At 37.8% G+C, this 21255-nt stretch overlaps 1 protein-coding gene across 2 annotated transcripts; it reads left to right on the top strand.

The window, feature by feature from the left end:
- Window positions 1-221: 221 nt before the first annotated feature.
- TDO2 (tryptophan 2,3-dioxygenase) lies at window positions 222-20525 on the top strand. Of its 2 annotated transcripts, XR_014492989.1 has the most exons (12): window positions 222-465; window positions 1971-2061; window positions 5615-5685; window positions 6211-6338; window positions 8695-8881; window positions 9678-9785; window positions 10843-10954; window positions 11475-11532; window positions 13704-13783; window positions 14441-14531; window positions 17361-17633; window positions 20477-20525. XR_014492989.1 is itself a non-coding variant. In XM_083366901.1 (11 exons), the coding sequence occupies exons 4-11, from the start codon at window positions 6229-6231 to the stop codon at window positions 17512-17514; spliced, it is 900 nt and encodes a 299-aa protein (XP_083223027.1). In that variant the 5' UTR covers window positions 222-465; window positions 1971-2061; window positions 5615-5685; window positions 6211-6228; the 3' UTR covers window positions 17515-17896. The 2 variants fall into 2 exon arrangements, 1 of the variants encoding a protein (XP_083223027.1); XM_083366901.1 differs by lacking the exon at window positions 20477-20525 and having other exon boundaries at window positions 17361-17896.
- Window positions 20526-21255: the final 730 nt, after the last annotated feature.

Raw genomic sequence — 21255 nt, 5'->3', positions numbered from 1 at the left:
TCCCTTTTGGAAGAACAAATACCAGTAAGTACATTTCTCTTTTTTTTTGTTAATAAGATAGAAATCAAAAGAGATATTTTTAATTTAATTTAATTTAATTTATTAATATTTTGATAAACAAAAATGAATGCAATGGATATATAAGTAACTATAATAATAATTTTAAATAACCCTAGAAGTAGCTGGTTTTTGGAACCCTACTTTTATTTTTATTTTTTGGTAGTGCCTTTATCTGAAAAAAACAGAATCAGTCTTGTTGTCTTATTACAAATTCAAATTATCAGTATATTGATGTAGTCTGTTATATAGTTCTCTTCTGTTGGCAATACTTAGCTCTGTTATCATTTCTTTATTCATAGATTTAATTTTGCTAAATTAGCTTTGGAAGACGAGGCAGATGACAAATCACAGGAAGGCTTAAACAAGGCTAGCAAAAGTGGTCTTATCTATGGAGACTATCTACACGTAAGTATGAGATGGGGGTACTGTTTAAAAACTGACTAATCTACAACTGAATATTTCAGCAGTAGCTCTTTAAGTATGTTTTATGATTGTGAAATTCTTGATTATTGTAATGAATCTTCAAAAGACATTCATGTTTTAGCTACAGATACTTAATCTGTCTCAGTAAACCCAATAGGAAATAAGCACTTGTTCCCCCCGCCCCCCTTGCAACCCCAAAGTGGTTCACCCAAGCAGCTGGGTGGTTATGGGTCCTACTTTATAAAGGCCAGTGTTCCATTTGAAGACTTGTTTCCAATTAACTGCAGGGTTTTGGTTTTTTTGATGATTCTCCATTCTAAGTCTAGTCTAGTGTATAATAGCACCTAGATTGCAGCATGTATAGTTCCAGTAAGTTATGATGAGATATATTGTATATGATTTGTGATAATGTATTTTTTTTCTTAAAATGGTGCAAAAGCTAATTTATCTACTGGAAGCATATTGTTCACAAAATTTTTAAAAATCAGGAATAATCAGTCTTTGTAACTACCAATTTTTTCCCCCCAGCAAAATATCTTCTGAATATTAGCATATTGGATTTGTAACAGAAGAATATGTTAGGCTCTGCCAGTTGTACTATAGATAAGTCATGAATTTTTTTTAAAAAAAGAGTAAGATGGCAGTGAAGTCTTCATGGGGCAGGAGAAAAACACCATGTTATGCTTTTATTTTTAAATTGTTCATCTTTTTCCAGCAGGGTTTCCCTGCCAGACAAAGTCAATAGTAAAATTATTGGAAAAGCTCTACCGGTAGAAATGCAGCTTGAACAAACATGTTCTTATCCAAATCCATAGTCCCAGTGCTTTTTTTTGTAAAAGAAAAAGGTGCTGGAACTAACACATGTCATACAACCTGCCTTGCCTACCCTACAAGGTTCCATCCAAAAAAGGTGCCGGAACTCCGTTCTGAGTGTTCTATGAGAAAAAAAGCCCTGCATAGTCCCCTACATTACTTTTAGGCTGAGAGTCACTTTTATTAGCTTTTGGGTTCTCCTCTCTCTCCAATCCCCCAAATTATTCTTGTACTGCTGCTGCTATGGTGGCGGCGGTATTTTTCAGCAGAAAATGAGGTCTATTTGATACCTAATTACATTAACGAGGGGGTGGGGCTGCAATAATTTTGCCACGTTAAACATTAGTGCTAGCTCAAAAATACATGGTATTCCTAGGCCACATTGACTATGGCACCATCTTCTTCCAATGTGATCATTTGCATTTTTAGAATGATTCAGAGAAAGGATTGGTGCTTCCCAAACTTTGCTGTCCTTGTCACCCTTAATCTAAGGGCAGACCTATTAAATATACATGTTTAAAGAACTTTAAAGCCGTTGTTTTCAAAATATAAAAGACTGATTATCAAAACTGAAATGTGAATATTTAATAAAGCTATTCATTATGTGGTTCAGAATTAAATGACATTATCTGTAGAATTATTGCAAGGTCACCTTAATCTTCTTTCTTATAAAGCTGGATAAAATATTGAATGCACAGGAACTTCAGAGTGAAAACAAGGGAAACAAAATCCATGATGAACATCTTTTTATTGTGACCCATCAAGGTAAAATCCTAAATAATCCAGTTCATCTTATTATCTGGTGATAACAAATACATGTTTGCCTGTTAATAAAAATGATTTGTTCTACATACTATTTAGGATAAGTAAAAGCATGTATAAAAACAGCTAATGTAACTCTTTAATTTCCATAACTATATCCTCGCTGAAAATGCTGATGAATAGTATTTGAATTGTCTTCAGACTTTCAACAATTCCTAGATTTCTTAAAACCAAAAAGGTTAAGATGTGTACTATAGGCAATATTTCTAACTTATGGCAAAACTGCTAGGTTTGCAGAATGCAGAATATCTATGCAATACAAAAAAAGCAAATAAACTGAAGTTCACTAAATAATTACCATTATTAATTCAGTTGACCACTGACCTCGAGCCAGACATCCTAGAATGTGAAGTGAAGTGGGCCTTAGAAAAGCTGAGCAACAACAAAGCTAGTGGAGGTGACAGTATTCCAGCTGAGCTATTCAAAATCTTAAAAGACGATGCAGTAAAAGTACTACACTCAATTTGCCAGCAAATTTGGAAAACTCAACAGTGGCCACAGGATTGGAAAAGATCAGTTTACATTCCAATTCCAAAGAAAGGCAGTGCCAAAGAATGTTCAAACTATCGCACCATTGCACTCATTTCTCATGCTAGTAAAGTTATGCTTAAAATTCTACAAGCTAGACTCCAGCAGTATGTGGATCGAGAACTACCAGAAGTACAGGCAGGATTTCGAAGAGGCAGAGGAACCAGAGATCAAATTGCCAACATATGCTGGATCATGGAGAAAGCTAGAGAGTTCCAGAAAAACATCTACTTCTGCTTCATTAACTATGCTAAAGCCTTTGATTGTGTGGATCATAACAAACTGTGGCAAGTCCTTAAAGAGATGGGCATACCAGACCATCTTATTTGTCTCTTGAGAAACCTATATGCAGGCCAAGAAGCAACAGTGAGAACTGGACACGGAACCACTGGTTGGTTCAAAATTGGGAAAGGAGTCCTTGCCTATTTAACTTATATGCAGAGCACATCATGAGAAAGGCAGGGCTAGATGAATCAAAAGTTGGAATTAAGATTGCCGGAAGAAACATCAACAACCTAAGATATGCAGACGATACCACTCTAATGGCAGAAAGTGAAGAGGAACTAAAGAGCCTCTTGTTGCGAGTGAAGAAGGAGAGTGCAAAACTTGGGTTGAAACTAAACATTAAGAAAACCAAGATCATGGCATCTGGCCCTCTCAATTCCTGGCAAATAGATGGGGAAGAAATGGAGGTAGTGACAGATTTTATTTTCCTGGGCTCCAAGATCACTGCAGATGGGGACTGTAGCCAAGAAATTAAAAGACGCTTGCTCCTGGGGAGGAAAGCCATGGCAAATCTAGACAGCACACTAAACAGCAGAGACATCACCCTGTCAACAAAAGTGCGTATAGTCAAGGCTATGGTCTTCCCAGTTGCAATGTATGGCAGTGAAAGCTGGACCATAAGAAAGGCTGAGCGCCAAAGAATTGAAACCTTTGAACTATGGTGCTGGAGAAGACTCCTGCGAGTCCCTTGGACTGCAAGGCGATCAAACCGGTCAGTCCTAGAGGAGATCAACCCTGACTGCTCTTTAGAAGGCCAGATCCTGAAGCTAAAACTCAAATACTTTGGCCACCTAATAAGAAGGAAGGACTCACTGGAGAAGAGCCTAATGCTGGGAAAGATTGAGGGCAATAGAAGAAGGGGACGACAGAGAATGAGGTGGCTGGATGGAGTCACTGAAGCAGTAGGCGTGAGCTTAAATGGACTCCAGAAGATGGTAGAGGACAGGAACGCCTGGAGGAACATTGTCCATAGGGTCACGATGGGTCGGACACGACTTCGCAACTAACAACAACAACAATTAATTCAGTTATTAAATTGTAGTTCAGGTATTTATTGTGCTTATTCTATTTTATGATTTTAAAGCAAGTACATGGACACATATCTGATTCTGTTACATGTAAAATTATTTTGTATTTATGGTCTATACATGCTTTCAGATTTCATTTTGTTTCATTCCTAAATTTCCCTGGCTAGGTTTACACTGGAACGTAGGTGTTCCTAGTTTTGTTTTGCTAGTAAAACCCAATGTATGTATTTTGCATTATGGTATCATGCTGCAAAGTTTGTACTTTTTACATTTGTGTTGTGATGTCACATGCAAGTACGTAAGGGGAGGAGCTTTCATTGTGAATCACAAAATACATTGCAAAATTTTGATGAAAACATTGGTGCTGATGCTCCTGCCTTAATATTCTAAATGTCATTCTGGAATGGAGATGTTACTTGCAGAACCTGTAAACTCTAAAAGAAAACAATTGGGTTGTTTTTTTTTTACAAATGCAACAGTACTAGAAAGTCTAGGGTTCAAATCCTCAGTCATCTACAAAACCATCAGAAAAATCTTCAATTAAGCTATTTCACTGAGCCATTGTTGAGTAAAAGAAGGCTGAGGGGAAACATTGTGCACACTGATTTGGTATAATGGTGACATAAAGATAACCATTGATCCTTTTTCTATTAATGTTTATAATTAATAAAGAAAGAAAGGACATCTGTGAGAGCACCTTAGGCATTAAATAGTCTCCAGATTTTGGAGACTGGAATATCTGGCCAAAATTATAGTCATGAAATGCATTATTTGACTAGTAACAGCAATCATATAAAATTAGTCATTTATATACAAAGTGGCAGCATCTTGAATTATCTGTCTGTTGTCATCTTTCTTGTGCTAAATTATTTTTTTAATAGGGGAGCAGGCAACTTTCACAAACTTTAAATGACAGATACATTATTTATAACTAGGGGCAAATTTCTCAGCTATATGCTTCTCGTAGTGACAAACTTTTTCATACTATAATTTTCCTAAATAGAAATATTATCTGTATAGGGGACTGCAATTCAAATTATGGGTGGTGATTACAGAATGTAAACCTGCTGGAGAGCTGATGATTGCAAGTTTATGTACTGTTTAAATATTCAGATATGATTATTATGTTGTTTTCTCTGGCGTGGTTGATTTGCTCTTTATTATTATTGCAAAAGTGCAACCTGGGACCATTTTCTGCACTGTGAGAGTAGATTCTTCAGATGTACATCTAAATGCCACTTCAGGGACAAATGGGGTTGTGTTTCTTTATAACATCATGCTTTACTATAACGATTGTGTCCACATACTGTAATTTTTATGTAGTTAGACTTTTTCAAAGAAGACATTTATTTGGCATAAACATTAAGATTAGGATTTTTGAGAAATGATGTGATTCTGATTTAAACCTTTGTAGTCAGAGTGATGAATGTATGAAGAATAGTAGAGTGGACATCTACAGAACCTTTGCTCTCTATACTGAAACCATCAAATCTCTGAATTGGGCAGGAAAAGCAATTGGGGGAAAAACAGGACAGAAAAGTATATCTACTTACAGCACTTTTGGCTTATTAAAGATATTATAAATATAGAGATGAGTCTGTTCATTCACTTTTATTTATTGCTTGAAAACTGAACTAATGTTCCTTTCAATTCAGCTTATGAATTATGGTTCAAGCAGATCCTGTGGGAACTGGATTCTGTGCGAGTGATATTTCAGAATGGTCATGTAAGTAAAATAGAACTGTTTTATTTAAATTCCTCTTTGGATTCTTATTCTTATAAAATACAAATTAGATGTTTGAAATTTGGATATTCTGAACATCTATAATAATCACTATTTTTGGATATCAGTTAGATTAAATCTCTAACTCTCTTATGACTGAAGAGCACAATTAAAATCCTTCTGACTGCAGTCCTATACACTCTTACCAGAAAAAAGTCTTATTACTTGGAGGGAAATCCCACCATACTCACTGATGTATTCTGAAAAAGAAAGAAGGACATGTCCTCATCAGGGAACAATAGATGAAAATATGGAAATATCAAAATTGTGCCTGGAGGCAGTGAGGGACTAATGGATGGTGGATAGGGCAAAACAAGCCTAGATTAAACCCTAGTAAGGTGGACTATTTGTAAATGTTATTAAATGACTGTTCTAATTCAAGCCGTCTATTATGGGTTGTGATTTTGTTGTTATTGTTCTGCCTTATCAGCCAAGTCATAATATTTATATATATACATTCAAACTAAGGTGAGAGATGAAAGGAATATGCTGAAGATGGTTACTCGAATGCAGAGAATTTCAATAATTCTTAAATTGCTTGTGGAACAATTTACTGTCCTAGAAACAATGACAGCTCTGGATTTCTTTGACTTCAGGTACAAACATTCCAGGTCTTTGATTCATTTATATGTACAGTTACTGTATTTGCAAAGATCTTAAAATGAATTTATAAGAAACAAAATATGATAAAGAAGTATTTCAATCCTGGCTCATTGAAATGAGGAATGCTTGGTGCTCTCTGAGCTTGGTTGTTTTCTTGCAGACATTTTATTACCCAAACTAGGTAACATCATTAGTGCTAATGAAGAGTAGGGTTTGCTCTCAGTTTATATTATAGCGACTTACCCTGTCAGTGTTGGTGGGGGTGGTCTTGGAAGTTCTTTGCTTGGGCTGTTTACTGTTAGCTTGTTTGGCAGTTCCTTGATTGGGGTATTGTATATTTCTTGATTGTTAATCTTGCAGTTAATCTATACTCATCTGGATGTTGATTGCTAGTGGGGAGGTGTTTTGGTCTCTTTGTTCCCCTTTTCACTTGTTGATTGTTTTTTTTGCACAGTATATATTGTTTATGTGTCTATTTGTGGCTAATTTGTCAGAGTGCCAGGCTTCTAGAAAGGAACTCCAAACAAGCTAACAATAACCAGTACAGCCCTAAATGGCTTGGGTCCAGGATATCTGAGGGAACACCTGCTGCCGGCATCAAGCTCCCTTCGTCCTGTGCGCTCCCACAGGGAGGGCCTTCTCAGGGTGCCGCCGGCAAAAGATTGCCAGCGGGTAACACCCAGGGGGAGGGCCTTCTCTGTGGGTGCACCTGCCCTTTGGAACCAGCTGCCCGTAGAGCTCAGGACTGCCCCTGACCTTCGTTCATTCCGCCGGGACCTGAAGACCTGGCTCTTTGAGCTTTCTGGCCAGGACTGAGAATTTTAATTTTATTTTAATTGGGTTTTAATTGGAGTTTAACAGGGGTTTTATACTTTATTCAAGGACTACATTTAATTATTTTAATTGTTCTTAACTTTTGTAATTTTTATTGTTATTTTAAATACCTTGTGAACCGCCATGAGTCCTACGGGAGAAGGGCGGTATATAAGTCCAATAAACATAAACATACAACCAAAGTAGCTCTAAGACCACTCCCATCAAAGAAGACAGGGCACGCTGGCTGAGGAATTCTGGAAGTTGAAAGTCCACAAGTCATAAAAGGGCCAAGTTTGAAGACCCCTGCAATAGACTATAAAACAAGAGCCAACTCCACTCCCTGCTAGAAATGATGATATTACCTAGTTTGGGTAATGAAACATCTGCAAGGGAACTACCAAGCTCAGAGAGCATCAAGGGCTCCTCACAAAATACTCAGTATATTTCTATCAGAATTTGTAGTGATGATAACAGTAATGTATGAGCATTTCACAGAATTGAAGAATAGAGGTCTTTATACTGACAGGATTAGAAATCTAGAATACAAAAAAGGAGAAATTACAAAGGAGAGAACAATGAATACAGGGGGAAACAGGAAAGAAGGTAGGCAAGTTCAAACCACATATAGTTAGGCTTATGCAAGTTTAACTGGCAGGTCTGTGGTAAACAAAATAGATGCAGCATTACTGGATGGCATCTAAGGTACACATTACCATATTTTAAAAATGGCCAAATCTTACATGATCACCAACTCACATGAGATTTTAATGTTCCTGCATGGAATCACTGAAATCTCACAAATTTGCTAATGTAAGATTTCAGAAATCTTTAAAAATGGCGAGCTTTTTTGTGGGGACATTTTTCCTCTTGTACAATTATGTTCAAAACCTTCTGAAGAGAAGCCATTCTGTTGGTTAATTGTTCTCACTGTTAGGAAGTTTCTCCTTAATTCTAGGTTGCTTCTCTCCTTAATTAGCTTATGTTTATGTCTATGGTCAACCTGAAATGGTCAATCTGAAGCGGTCAACTTCTGTAATACATTCTGCTACTTAGGAATTAGGCTAGAAACTTCACATGAAATGTGAATGACTTAACTTTATTCAAATCCTTTAGGAAAAATATGAATGCAGTATGAGTATTTCTATACATAATCAGATGTTTTGTATTAAACCAAATATAAAGTAGTGAGTTTCAACTTAATTCCAGTTTGTATAAACACATACTGTAACTGGGCAGATATATTTAGAATAAGCCTTAAAATGTGTGAGTCACAGCTGATTAAGCATACAAAGTGTCAAGAGACTGGGAGAAAGGCACTAAAATTGACCTGATTAAAATCAATGAGATAAGTTATCCAGGATTAACATAAGTCTAATTTATTTCCAAGGATATGATTCTATGCCACACTGGAATTCTATCCAGATTGATGATTCAATAATTTCACCATTACTTGATATAATAGAATAAGGCAAGAAAATCAAATGTGCTTTTTTATGTAGTATAATGTTACTGCTTTTTCTCCTATCTTTAAAGAGATTATCTGAGTCCAGCTTCAGGATTTCAGAGCTTACAGTTTCGATTATTGGAAAATAAGATTGGTGTTCCTCAGAATTTGAGAGTTCCATATAACAGAAGGCACTACCGAGATATCTTCAAGGGAAAGGAATATGAATTATTGCTTAAATCAGAACAAGAGCCAACACTACTGCAGCTAGTTGAAGTATGATTTTTCTTGTTTACTACTTGGCTGGTCATGCAGTCTTGGGTTATGATTTGTTAAAAACTTTTTCTTTTTAAAAAATCAGGTCAGTTGAATTTAGCCACACTGGAATAGAATAGAATGGAGCTGGAAGGGACCTTGGAGGTCTTCTAGTCCAGCCCCCTGCTTGAGTAGCAGAAGCTATACCATAAGTACCTAATCTGAACTTATGTCTTTGATTTTTCCTGCCTAAATGTAAAAATTTGTTTTTCTTCACATTAAAAATCATTTTGTTGGATAGGGCCTATTGTTCCAGTTTGTCAAGATCTTTTTGAATCCTGGGCTTGTCTTCTTGGATGTTGGCTATTCCTGCCAGTTTAGTGTCATCTGCAAATTTGATGAGTTCCCTTTCTATTCCCTCATCTAAGTCATTGATGAAGATATTGAAGAGTACTGGGCCAAAGATGGAGCATTGTGGTACCCCACTGCTTACTTCTCTCCATGTGGATGTAGTACCATTGAGGACTACTCCTTGAGTATGATTTGTCAGCCAGCTACAAATCCATCTGGTGGTGATGTCGTCTATTCCACCTTTTTCTAGCTTACCAAGCAGTAGATAATAGGTATTGGCAATGTAAAATATTAAAAACTGGATGGGTGTTTTGGTGGGATAAGAGAAAAAGTCTGCCTAGTATTCTATCTTGTCTGTCTGTTGATGCTATGCTTTGCTATTGGCTAGTCACTAAGCATTAGCTTGCTAATTCACACATTGCAACTAATGCAGTCAACTGATGTTCACTTCATTTTGTTTTATAAGGCATGGCTGGCAAGAACACCAGGACTTGAACCAGAAGGATTTAATTTCTGGGGAAAATTTGAAGCAAATGTACTTAATGGATTAGAACAAGAATATGCAACAGTACAGGTATATATTCCAATTTATCATGTTGTCTTTAGATTAAAAAGTAACTTTCCAGAGGTGGCCACCATTTGTAGCAAAACATCGTGGTTGTAGTTTTAATAAGAGAGCATATTCATATGAATTGTATCTCCATATATGTGTGAATTTCCATATGGGTTAGTTTAAACTTGCTGATGCATTTATTTATGCATTGGCATCAATGGGCTCTGATTATTTTTGTTGAAATACTGAAAGCAGAATTACAGTGAAGTTTGGGCCTTTTGGATATGTATGCAATGTTGCAACATGTATATAAGAAGGATAAGTCTTAAATCATAATTGCACAATCATGGCACTGCTTTTATCATTTTGCCTTCACCATCCTCAGATGCTACTGGGGAGAACATTTATCTTATGGCAACATTGCATAAATGTCTTCTCAAAATAGTTCAGGTCTCAAATGTTGGTGCGCTGTTGATAAGGATTTTAACAAGTTCAGACACTGAACCAGATAATCTGACAAAATCTACAATCCTTATTTGGACATTAAATGCTCAAAATAAATTAATTCAGGAATGATTATATAGTTACAAGCAAACTGAGTTTTTAAGTGTGTATAAGGGAATGCATTATTAATGTGATTATCTTCATGTTATAGTATAGACTGGTTATTCATTTCTGTGCCCAAGTTTGTTTTTAGGATAACAGCTGTGCAGTATCAATAACTTCCATCCATATTTAGGATATTCCATACTCTTCCTAGTTGGTGCCTTCCAGATGTGTTGAAGGCTGCAGTCTTGGCAAAACTAGAGGGCACATTAGAGAAAGCTCGTGAACTATCAAATGATGTATAAGCAGAGGCAGCCAAGTATGCAATAGTTTCCATCTCAAGCTGACATTTTTGTGTTTTATTTTAATCATACATACACAAAAGAGGAACTGTGATTGTCATGAGTTAAACAGAGTACTTGTGGAAAAAGGTTCTGGATATATGAAATGCAAAGGGAAAATATTCCCCATAAATGCAAGTATAGCTAAGTAAAATGTTTTTTTTTTAAAAAAGAATAATTGTCTTTGAAAGGCTAAAGAAAACTCTGAGGAAAAAGAAGATCAATTGGCAGAACTGAAGAAGCAAAAAGAAGTACTTATGTCATTATTTGATGAAAAACTCCATGAACATCTTCTTAGTAAAGGTAAGCATAGTAAAGGTAGACACAGGCAGTCCTTGACTTACAACAATTCATTTAGTGATCATTCAAACTTACAAAGGCACTGAATACAGTGTCTTATGACCATTTTCACCCTTACAACCATTGCAGCAATCTCCATGGCCAATTGATCATCAATTCAGACAGTTGGCAACTGACTCATATTTATGACAGTTGCAGTGTCCTGGGGTCACATGCTCACCTTTTATGACCTTCTGACAAGCAAAGTCAATGGGGAAGTCAGATTCACTTATCAACTGTATTACTATAACTGCAGTAATTCATTTAACAACTGTGGCATGAATAGTCATAAAATGGGGCAAATTTCACTTAACAATTATTTCATTTAGCAACAGAAATTTTGAGCTCAATTGTGGTCGTACATTGAGGACTATCTGTATACATATTAGTATGAGCAGAAGTGGATTTTCAGTTCTTGATAGATAACATAAAACTTTCTGCATTAGAATTTCTGTATTATTTTCCACTTTTTAATTTTTTGCAGGTGACAGAAGATTGTCCTATAAAGCAATGAAAGGAGCTTTAATGATATACTTCTATAGGTATGCAAAAGGTGTAATTGCCTCTGTAAATGGGTTTCCTAGTGTTGTTTCTTTACTGAAGTTTCATTTTTGTTCTAACTTCCTTAACAAGCAGGATTAGCATTATTGAGAGTAAGAAAATGAGTCCTTGCTTAGCAACCATTTGTCCAGCAACCATTTGAAGTTATAACAACACTGAAAAAAATATCTTTCCAGTTCATTTACAACTATTTACAAACTTTGCTGCATCCCTTAGTCACCTGATTTGTAGTTTTTAATCCCCCGCCCGCCTTGCAGAGCAGAGACATTGCAAAGGAAAAGAGAGTAAGCTGTTTGCTGTTCTACACATGAAAAGCAGTGTCATTGTGCCAGCAACCCACAGAATGGGCTGTTTAGGCACTGACCCTTGGCCACGCCCACTTCACCTCCAGCCACCCACCTCAGCTGATACAAAACCAGTTTTACTCCTCTGCTGGCCTTCCCCAGCCACTGTCCACCTCCAAAGGCCCCCTAGCTCTCTGCCCCCACACCCTTCATTCCTGCTCATTCTCCTAGGCACCATTTGACCTGGGCACTTTGTGGCATGGGACAAATAGTCCCCAACCAATCGGGTGGTGGGAAGAAGCAATGGTGCTTTGGGAGGGCAGTGTGTGATTGGCAGTGGATGAAGTGGGATCTGTGGGGGGGAAGCCTGCAATGCAAGATTTTTGTTTTTGTTGCTCCACAAGATTTTTTTTAAAGGGGCTAACTTTCGGACCGATTGGGAGCTGTGGTTTTGATAGGTCATCCAAACCTACATCATACTCTATTCACACTTTCACATACAGGTAATGCTATATAAACATACACACACCTCCCATGGACAATTTCCATTCTTCTCTCTATCCAAGATGCTCGCTCTTCTCCCAACTCTGGATGCCTCCCAGGCAGTCTGTACTACAATTCCCATCCTCTCCCTTCCACTGATACCTACTTCTCGTCTCCCTGGAATGCAACTGGGCACAACACCCTTCCTCCCTAAAGGCTGCACCGCCTGGCTCCTCCTTCCCCCTTTCATTTCCTGGCCTCATTGCAGCTGGCTGAGTAGCGAGCCAAGCTGTCTGCAAGAACCCACTCCAATCCACATCTTAAGAAAGAAAGATTCTTGGAGACAAGATTATCAAAGCAGGAACTTTTACTAAGACATAGATGATAGAGGGTATAATAGACAGGATCTGAGAAATCCCCTCACAGATCAATATTTTTAAAGTGTCCCCAAGCAAACTCCACCCATCAGTTCATTTGGTCAGTTCCGGATCAGCCGAGTTCCAGGTGGCAAGCCCCTCGTGGGAAAAGGAGAAACATCAGTCCATTTGTAGCAGAATCAATCCCACCCCTTCACATTCCATCCGGAGAAACAAACCAGATTCCCCCCACCCCCGTTCTTAGTTGCCCGTAAGATGAGAGGGAGAATGTCTCTCATCGATCTTATTGTGATGGGTAACAGGCAGGCTAAATAAACAAAAAGTTACATCTAAGGAAAGGAAGTGGAAGCAATAAACTCCCATGTTATTCCCTTTTCCTCCTTGGGAATGGCAGATTTGTGTGAAATTTGGGTTTGCACAGAAAAGAGAGTTAGAAATGAAATATAAATAGATTCTGACACTGTCCCTCCCTTCCTGGTCCTCACCCCAACACACTGTCTGCCTTTCCAATGACCCCGGTTGCTGCTACTCCCACCGCCAGTCCCCCTCCCCTCCAATCCTGGTGACAGATCTATGTGGCCCTGATCCAAACAACTTAGTTCTCTAGAACTCTCTCTCCAGGTGATTTCTATAGGCAATCTCTCCTTTGAGTCACCCTGGATTCCACCTTCTAATTAGTCAAGTCTTTTCCAAAGTGATCTCACACCCCACCCCATGCAGAGCATAGGAAAACAAATGGGGAAAGCTGCAATAAGTATTACTTTGATGCTAAACTTCATTTATCTAGTGCCTGTTTATGTTTATTTCAAAAGAATATAAATAAGAGTAGCAAATTCTGAGAAGCAAACTTGAAGTCTATTTTCTGTTTTCTCCTGGTTATTTTTAGCTATTAAACTGTAGCAAGGTTTGAAATTGCTTTAACAATTATGTTTATTCATTTGGATCTTCTTCTTTTGCCTTAACACAAACTGATAAATGAATTCAATCAACCTTCTTCAACTGTTTAAGAGAGGAACCTCGCTTCCAAGTTCCTTTTCAGCTTCTTACTTCTCTTATGGATATCGATGTGCTAATGACTAAATGGAGATGTAAGTTCTCCTTTAAACATTTCTTTGATGCAAATAACCTTAATTTTCATTTCACATAGCCACTATAGTCAAAATTAAGGATATTTTCAAGGTAGATAGTCTAGGATTTTGTAATTGACTAAATATTTATTCCATCCTGGAGTGCCCTACTTTGCGAAAAGTTATAGGAGATGAATACAATTGGCTTATAACTTCAGGCATCTAATGGTTTAAGTGATAGATACATTTGAAAAACTCAAATATTGCTTCTATCATGAAGTTATTCACATTTAGCAAATCATTTTATTTTAACCTTACTTCTGCTCATCTAGAATGGGGGATGATATCACAAAACTACCTTAGTTTTTTTTTCCAAAAAAATACAGCAAAATACTGTATGTGATAATATGTTGTGTGATAAATATATCCCAAAGTTGTAATCTTGTACCCATTTTGGTAAATCTAGGCTGTATTAAATCCTGTAGAACATACTTATTAGACTTTTATAGGTATCCACTTTGAAATAAAATAGGTATGTGTCTATTTAATTATAAAGAAAGTAGAATATAAAAGTTAAATTCACGGAACTGATGAAACAATTCTCATTTATAACAGTCTTACATAATCTTTTTCTATCTTAAAATGAAAAATGAACTAAAAGAGTTTCTATATACTTAGATAACCATGTGTGTATGGTGCACAGAATGATTGGCAGCAAGGCTGGGACTGGAGGTTCATCAGGCTACCAGTATCTACGCTCAACTGTGAGGTAAGTTTAGGAAGCCAACTTCACATTTTGTTATCATTTATGAATGGCAAGACACATACCATATGCATATCAAAAATGGATAAAAACATGAAGCAAGAATTATCTGACATCTACATAGAGCAGTGATGGCAAACCTTTTACAGACTGAGTACCCAAACTGCAGCCCCAAACCCACTTATGTATCGTTGGGTGCCGGGGGCATGGCCCATTGGGTGGGTGTGGCCAATTGGCTGGGCGTGGCTGTGATGGTAACGGCAGACTGGGTGGGTCTAAAAAGTTCAAACAATCAATTCCAAATTTGCGAGATCTTTTTTTTCCCCGCAAGAAGTTGAAATTGATTGATTGATTGAACCTTTTTTTTCACACGGCGGCAGAGGCCTAAAGTGAAAAAGTTTTATAAAACCCAGCTGACGGCCTAGGCCTGGGGCAACGGCGCATGTGCCCAAAGAGAGGGCTCTGCGTGCCACTTGTGGCACGCGTGCCATAGGTTCACCACCACGGACATAGAGTCTTCTTAGCAATATTTCCAGAGCAGAACTCATAATTTTAAGTTTACAAGGGAGTTCGTATTGATCTTTTTGTAGGAAACCACCATAATATGCTGTGGATAAAGTTTAAACATTTGGCTACATAATTACTCTTTCTCCTTGTGAATGTAATTTCCTTTTTTTTAATATATACAGGTAGTCCTCAACTTATGATCATTTGTTTAACAATGGTTCAAAGTTACAAAGTTGAAAAAAGTGACTATGACCTGTGGCTGCACTTACAATTGTCACACCACCCCCACAGTTATGTGATCACAATTTGGACACTTGGCAACCAGCTCACATTTATGAATGTTTGCAGTGTCCTGCAGTCATGGAATGATTATGAACTTTTTTGCCAATTTCCTGCAAAAAAGTCCAGTGGGGAATCTCGGTTCGCTTAATGACTATGTGATTCACTTAATGATTGTCATAAAAATTGTCACAAAATTGCACCCGACTCAACTTAGGACTGCAACAATTTATAACAGAAAGTCTGGTCAAAATTATGGTAATAAGCTGAGGACTACATACAGACATATTCATTTCACAAATATTTTCTTCATACATCTGATTAGGAAGCGTACCTACAGGGTACATAGGAAGAAAAAAAACATTTTTTAACTTTCTCTTGAACATTAGTAAAATTACTTAAAACACCAACAGGATTAATGAAGGATTTCATAATTAATACAGCAAATGTATTGCCATAACTGCTGATATGGCCATTTCGAACTTATTTTGTTCTCATCAGTCAGTCATACCCTTTATCTGAGATTCGAACCTGGGCTAATTATATATTAGGCAGTTGTTTTAACCCCTAGGCCACAGGCTCTTTCTCTCTTTATTAGCTAGGAAGCAAGGGAGATATATGTGTTAAGTATTTATCAAGTCTTTTGAATACCTTGCTGGTTAAATCTTCTTTCCTGTTTCAAATGGCTGTCCAGTCTCTTCTTAAAAACTTCCATTGTTGGAGCATTCACAGCTTCTGGAGGCAGGTTGTTCCACTGGTTAATTGTTCTAACTGTCAGGAAGTTTCTCCTTAGTTCTAGGTTGCTTCTCTCCTTGATTAGTTTCCATCCATTGCTTCTTATCCTGCCTTCAGGCGCTTTGGAGAATAGCTTGACTCCTTCTTTGTGGAAGCCCCTGAATGACTGTAAAAGGTCCCTTTTTGCACATAAACTGTATTTCTTATTAGGGGAACCAAAAGGAGTAATTTTTGCTTATCGCCTTTTATTATGCAAATCAATTCATAATTGTATGGAGTTGTACAACAGTCCAATATAACTATATTAATTATGCCAAAATTAATACTAATTATACCTAGTCATAATAACAATTAGCCATTTATATAAAATTCCCCTTAATCAAAGAAACATTTTTTGATAAATTATGACTAATAAGAGATCATCATGATCCCCGTAGCACAATTATCATCTGCATGGTGAATAGCTGCGGCAGAGAATGCAAAATGCTTCCCTAGAAAATTCAATCTAATCCAGCAAGTTGATTCCAACTAACATTTTTAATTGTTAATGCTCACCATAAAGGGACAAAAAAACTTGAAATCTTCTGACAATAGGAGGTTCTTCCCAGAAGAAAACAATTAAAGATGTCTGCCCTCACAGTGTCCCCTCACTGCAAGCAGTCTCTTTCTGCTCTATTGATATTAGTGAGCATTAGATGAAAGGCTTTCCACACTTGTTTGTACCTAAGTATATAATTTTTATATCCTTTTAAAGCTATTATGGGACGCTGTGGCTCAGTGGGTTAGGACGCTGAGCTTGTCGATCAGAAGGTCAGCAGTTTGGCGGGTCAAATCCCGAGTGCCGTGTAACAGAGTGAGCACCTGTTACTCGTCCCAGCTTCTGCCAACCTAGCAGTTCAAAAGCACGTAAAAATGAAAGTAGAAAAATAGGGACCACTACGGTGGGAAGGTAACAGCGTTCCATGCGCCTTTGGCGTCTAGTCATTCCAGCCACATGACCACGGAGACGTCCTCGGACAAGTGCTGGCTCTTTGGCTTTGAAACGGAGATGAGCACCGGCCCCTAGAGTTGGAAACGACTAGCATGCATGTGCGGGGGAATCTTTACCTTTACCTTTAAAGCTATTATAAGAAACATTGGGATCACTAGAAAGCTCATCATATTTTAGCTGCATTTTTCTTGAAGTGACCATTTCCAACTCTTAAACATTAGAACTAGATGCTTGGATCGAGTCTAGTGTTATAGGTTCTGCTTACTATTATCTATAAAATACTATGGAAATCCATTTCCATTAATATTTTTCATTTTTTTCAGTGACAGATATAAAGTATTCGTTGATTTGTTCAATCTTCCGACTTACTTGGTGCCAAGAAGCTGGATCCCAAAACTGAATCCAACACTTCATAAATTCCTTTACACAGCAGAATATTGTGACAGCTCATACTTCAGCAGTGATGATTCAGATTAACAGCTTTCCTTAGACAAGTGTGACAAACCTCACATTTTTAATATATTTTTATGTATTGAGCTCCACTTTTATAATGATGGCATAAAAACCTGGAAGTTGTGAAGTCAACACACCAAGAGGTGCAGATTTCAAAAAAGCATATATTCTGTAGATTAATAATTTATATATATGTTTATGTATTTATGCACAATATATAGTAACATAGACTTTAATATATAACTATTTCAATTAAGTAATTATAAAATAAAATATAGAGATAACCAGCTCAATTTTAGGCTTCACTTTTATCAGTTTTAGTTGATTTATTAGGCTGACTCAAGATGCTTCTGATTTCTCCATTAAGTTTGTAATAAGGATATGATTTTAGGTTTATTACATTTTACATTATGCCTTCAAATTTCCTTATGAAAACTTACTCCTGAAAACAAAATGTTTATAAGGAAGTAAAGGAAGAAAATTGTATTATATATTTAAAAAAAACCTGAAGAAACTAGAGATTTATATAGAATTGGCAACATTATGCTAGAGTGGATTGCAGGAACATGATGGTATTGAATTGAATATACAAAAAGAGTTTCATATGAACTTTTGAGACATTTATTTAAAACTTACTAAACCATGAAAGGGACGCGGTGGCTCAGTGGGTTAGGATGCTGAGTTTGTCAGTCAGAAGGTCGACAGTTTGGCGGGTCGAATCCCGAGTGCCGCGTAACAGAGTGAGCGCCTGTTACTCGTCCCAGCTTCTGCCAACCTAGCAGTTCGAAATCATGTAAAAATGCAAGTAGAAAAATAGGGACCACTATGGTGGGAAGGTAACAACGTTCCATGCGCCTTTGGCATCTAGTCATGCTGGCCACATGACCACGGAGACGTCCTTGGACAAGCGCTGGCTCTTCGGCTTTGAAACGGAGATGAGCACCAGCCCCTGGAGTTGGAAACGACTAGCAAGCATGTGCAGGGGAATCTTTACCTTTACCTTTACCTTTAAACCATTAGAAATATTTCAACTGTGATCAATTATTAATTGAAACACTTCAAAATTATATATGTATAAAAGGTTTCCATCCCCTACCATTATCCCAACTGGCAATTCCAATTATTGTAGGCTTATGTTCAATTTGAATCAAATTCATAAATGGAGAAGCAAAAACTACACAGAAATATGCTTCTAATCCTCAAATGGTTTTCCAGTAGAATAAAAAAGATTACAAACCAGAGTGGAAATACTGTAAATCTCAGTAGTAGCAGAGTATGAAAGAAAATATGAAGTTGGTTCATACATTCTGCAGCACAGCCAATATTGCAATAGTATTTGACGTATATACCGCTTCATAGTGCTTTACAGCGGTTTACAGAGTCAGCATATTGCCCCAACAGTCTAGATCCTTATTTTACTGACTTTGGAAGAATGGAAGGCCAAGTCAACTTTGAGCCTGGCAGTGGACAGAGTTAACCTGTAATACTGCATTCTAAGCACTGCATGTCATGGTTCCAACAGAGAGAGATGAATAAAGCAGAACTCTGAAGCTTGCAAATTCCTCAAAAAACATGTTTATTAGTTACAAAGCATTGGCACGGTCACGAGTGAAATCAAGTCTGGATACACAAGTAACAATTTTCCAATACAAAGTTGAATGTCCCACCCATAAAAGCTATACAAGCAACTACATTCCCCAATATGATTATTTGGTGGGCTTTTTATGCAATGCCCAGTCCCTAGTCTCAGGAGCAGCCAATGACCTTGGTTCCCAAGGGACAAAAGATGAGCTTGGTTCCCAAGGGACAAAAGACAAAAAACCCCTCCCTCTGTTCTATGTGGCAACCTAGAATAAGAAGGAAAATGGCTGCAGCCATTCTCATTTGTAGAGTTGACAGTTGGCCGCTCTCAAAAAGAAAGAGTCTCCTGTAGGGGAAACAAAAAGCAGGTTAAGTATTCTCTCGAGGCTTGTGAGGATATCGTAGAACTTTTTTTTATTAATCTATCTGCTTTCACATTGGTACATTTCATCCATGTAGCTTCTGACAGGGGGTAGCCTTTCCATTGAACGAGGTACTGTAACTTTCCCTCATGCAGCCTAGAATCAAGAATTCATTTTATTTCATAATGTGTCTCCCCCTATACCACTACTTGACATGGCAGCTTCTTTGGGATAGAGCTTAAAGAAGATTCTGACACAGGTTTCAATAGACTACAATGAAACACAGTGTGAACTTTTCCCAACAATCACGGAAGTTTCAATTCCACTGTAACAGAGTTTATGATCTTAGTGATGGGAAAAGGACCAAGGAACTTTGGCCCCAATTTTCTGCTGGGTAACTTTAACCTTAAATATTTTGTTGAAAGATAAACCAATTGCTTAACATGAAAAACTTTCTGAGGGGAGTGTCATTTATGTGCTTGCTCCTTGAAAACCTTGGTGGCCTTGGTCAAAGCTTTCTTCACATTCACCCAACCCCCCTGGAAGGATGTCACCCATTGATCCAAAGTCTGGGAAGTAGGAGGCTCCTGGGGGTACTCAAGGATAGGCACAAAATTTTGACCTGTTACTTTTTTATATGGGGTGAGTCCAGTGCTACTGTGCACAGTGTTGTTGTAGGCTACCTCTGTGAAAGGCAGGAGGTCAGGCCAATTATTCTGCTGGTAATTTACATAGCATCTGAGGTACTGTTCCACCATTGCGATTTTTCCCCCCAACAACTCCATTAGTACTCGGATGAAAAGCTGATAAAAGGCCCTGGGTGTACCCATTCAGTTTAACAAACTCCCTCCAGAACTTTGCAGTAAACTGGACCCCTCTGTCAGAAATAATCTGCTTCAGGGCACCATGGAGTCGATATACATGTTTCAAAAACATCTTGGTTAGCTTCTTGGCAGAAGGAAGTCCTGAGCAAGTGATGAAATGCACTTGTTTGGATAATAGATCAACCACAGTCCATAATATAGTGTTTCCCTTGCTTTCAGGCAACTCCAGTATAAAATCCATGGCTATTTCCTCTGCAGCAATCCTGAGGTTTTGTCAGGATGTCTCTTCATGGCAGCACAGGTGGCACAACTCTTAACATAACTCTCAATGTCTTTTTTCATTCCTGGCCACCAGAATTGCCTCCGCACCAGATGCAATGTCTTCAAAAATCCAAAGTGACCCACCTGCTTAGCATCATGACTCCACTGAAGTGCTTGGAGTCTGAGGCCATCTGGGAGGTATAATTTAGAGTCCTTCTAGTACTCAGAGTTAAAATAGATTTGTCATCTTTGAACCAGGCATCAGTCTCTAACTTCTCCTTTAGTTCCTTGAGGACTGGCAGGTGGTCTCTGTATTTACGATCTGGTTGTTATTTGAGAAGCAGATTGTGGCAAAGGAATAATGGAGTTAATTACTTCCTCTCGGTGGCTCTTGAACTGGGGCATTCTGGCATCAGCCAAAAAATTCTTACCTCCTGGAAAATATTTTAAGATGAAATTAAAACTGTAGAAGTACTGAGCCCACCAAAATTGTTTCAGGGATAATTTGTGGGGGAGTTTCAAAGCTTCCAAATTTTTATGATCAGTCCATACCTCAAAAGGTATTTCCCCCCCTTCCAAGAAATGATGCCATGTTAGCAATGCCCAACAAACTGCAAAAGCCTCTTTCTCCCAAACAGCCCACCTCCTCTCGCTGTCAGTTAATTTTCAGGAAGTATAAGCACAGGGTTGTAATTCCCCCCTGGGGTTTTTCGGTATGAGAACGGCACCCACAGCCA

This window comes from Vipera ursinii, assembly GCF_947247035.1.
Source record: "Vipera ursinii genome assembly, chromosome: 7".
Lineage (NCBI taxonomy): Eukaryota > Metazoa > Chordata > Lepidosauria > Squamata > Viperidae > Vipera > Vipera ursinii.
This window is presented reverse-complemented; position numbering and strand designations above follow the sequence as displayed.

Coding starts and splice junctions, on each gene's coding strand:
- TDO2 (XM_083366901.1), top strand. CDS start 6,229: ATGCTGAAGATGGTTACTCGAATGCAGAGAATTTCAATAATTCTTAAA. Junction 6,339..8,694: donor CTGGATTTCTTTGACTTCAG/GTACAAACATTC, acceptor CTATCTTTAAAG/AGATTATCTGAGTCCAGCTT. Junction 8,882..9,677: donor CACTACTGCAGCTAGTTGAA/GTATGATTTTTC, acceptor TTGTTTTATAAG/GCATGGCTGGCAAGAACACC.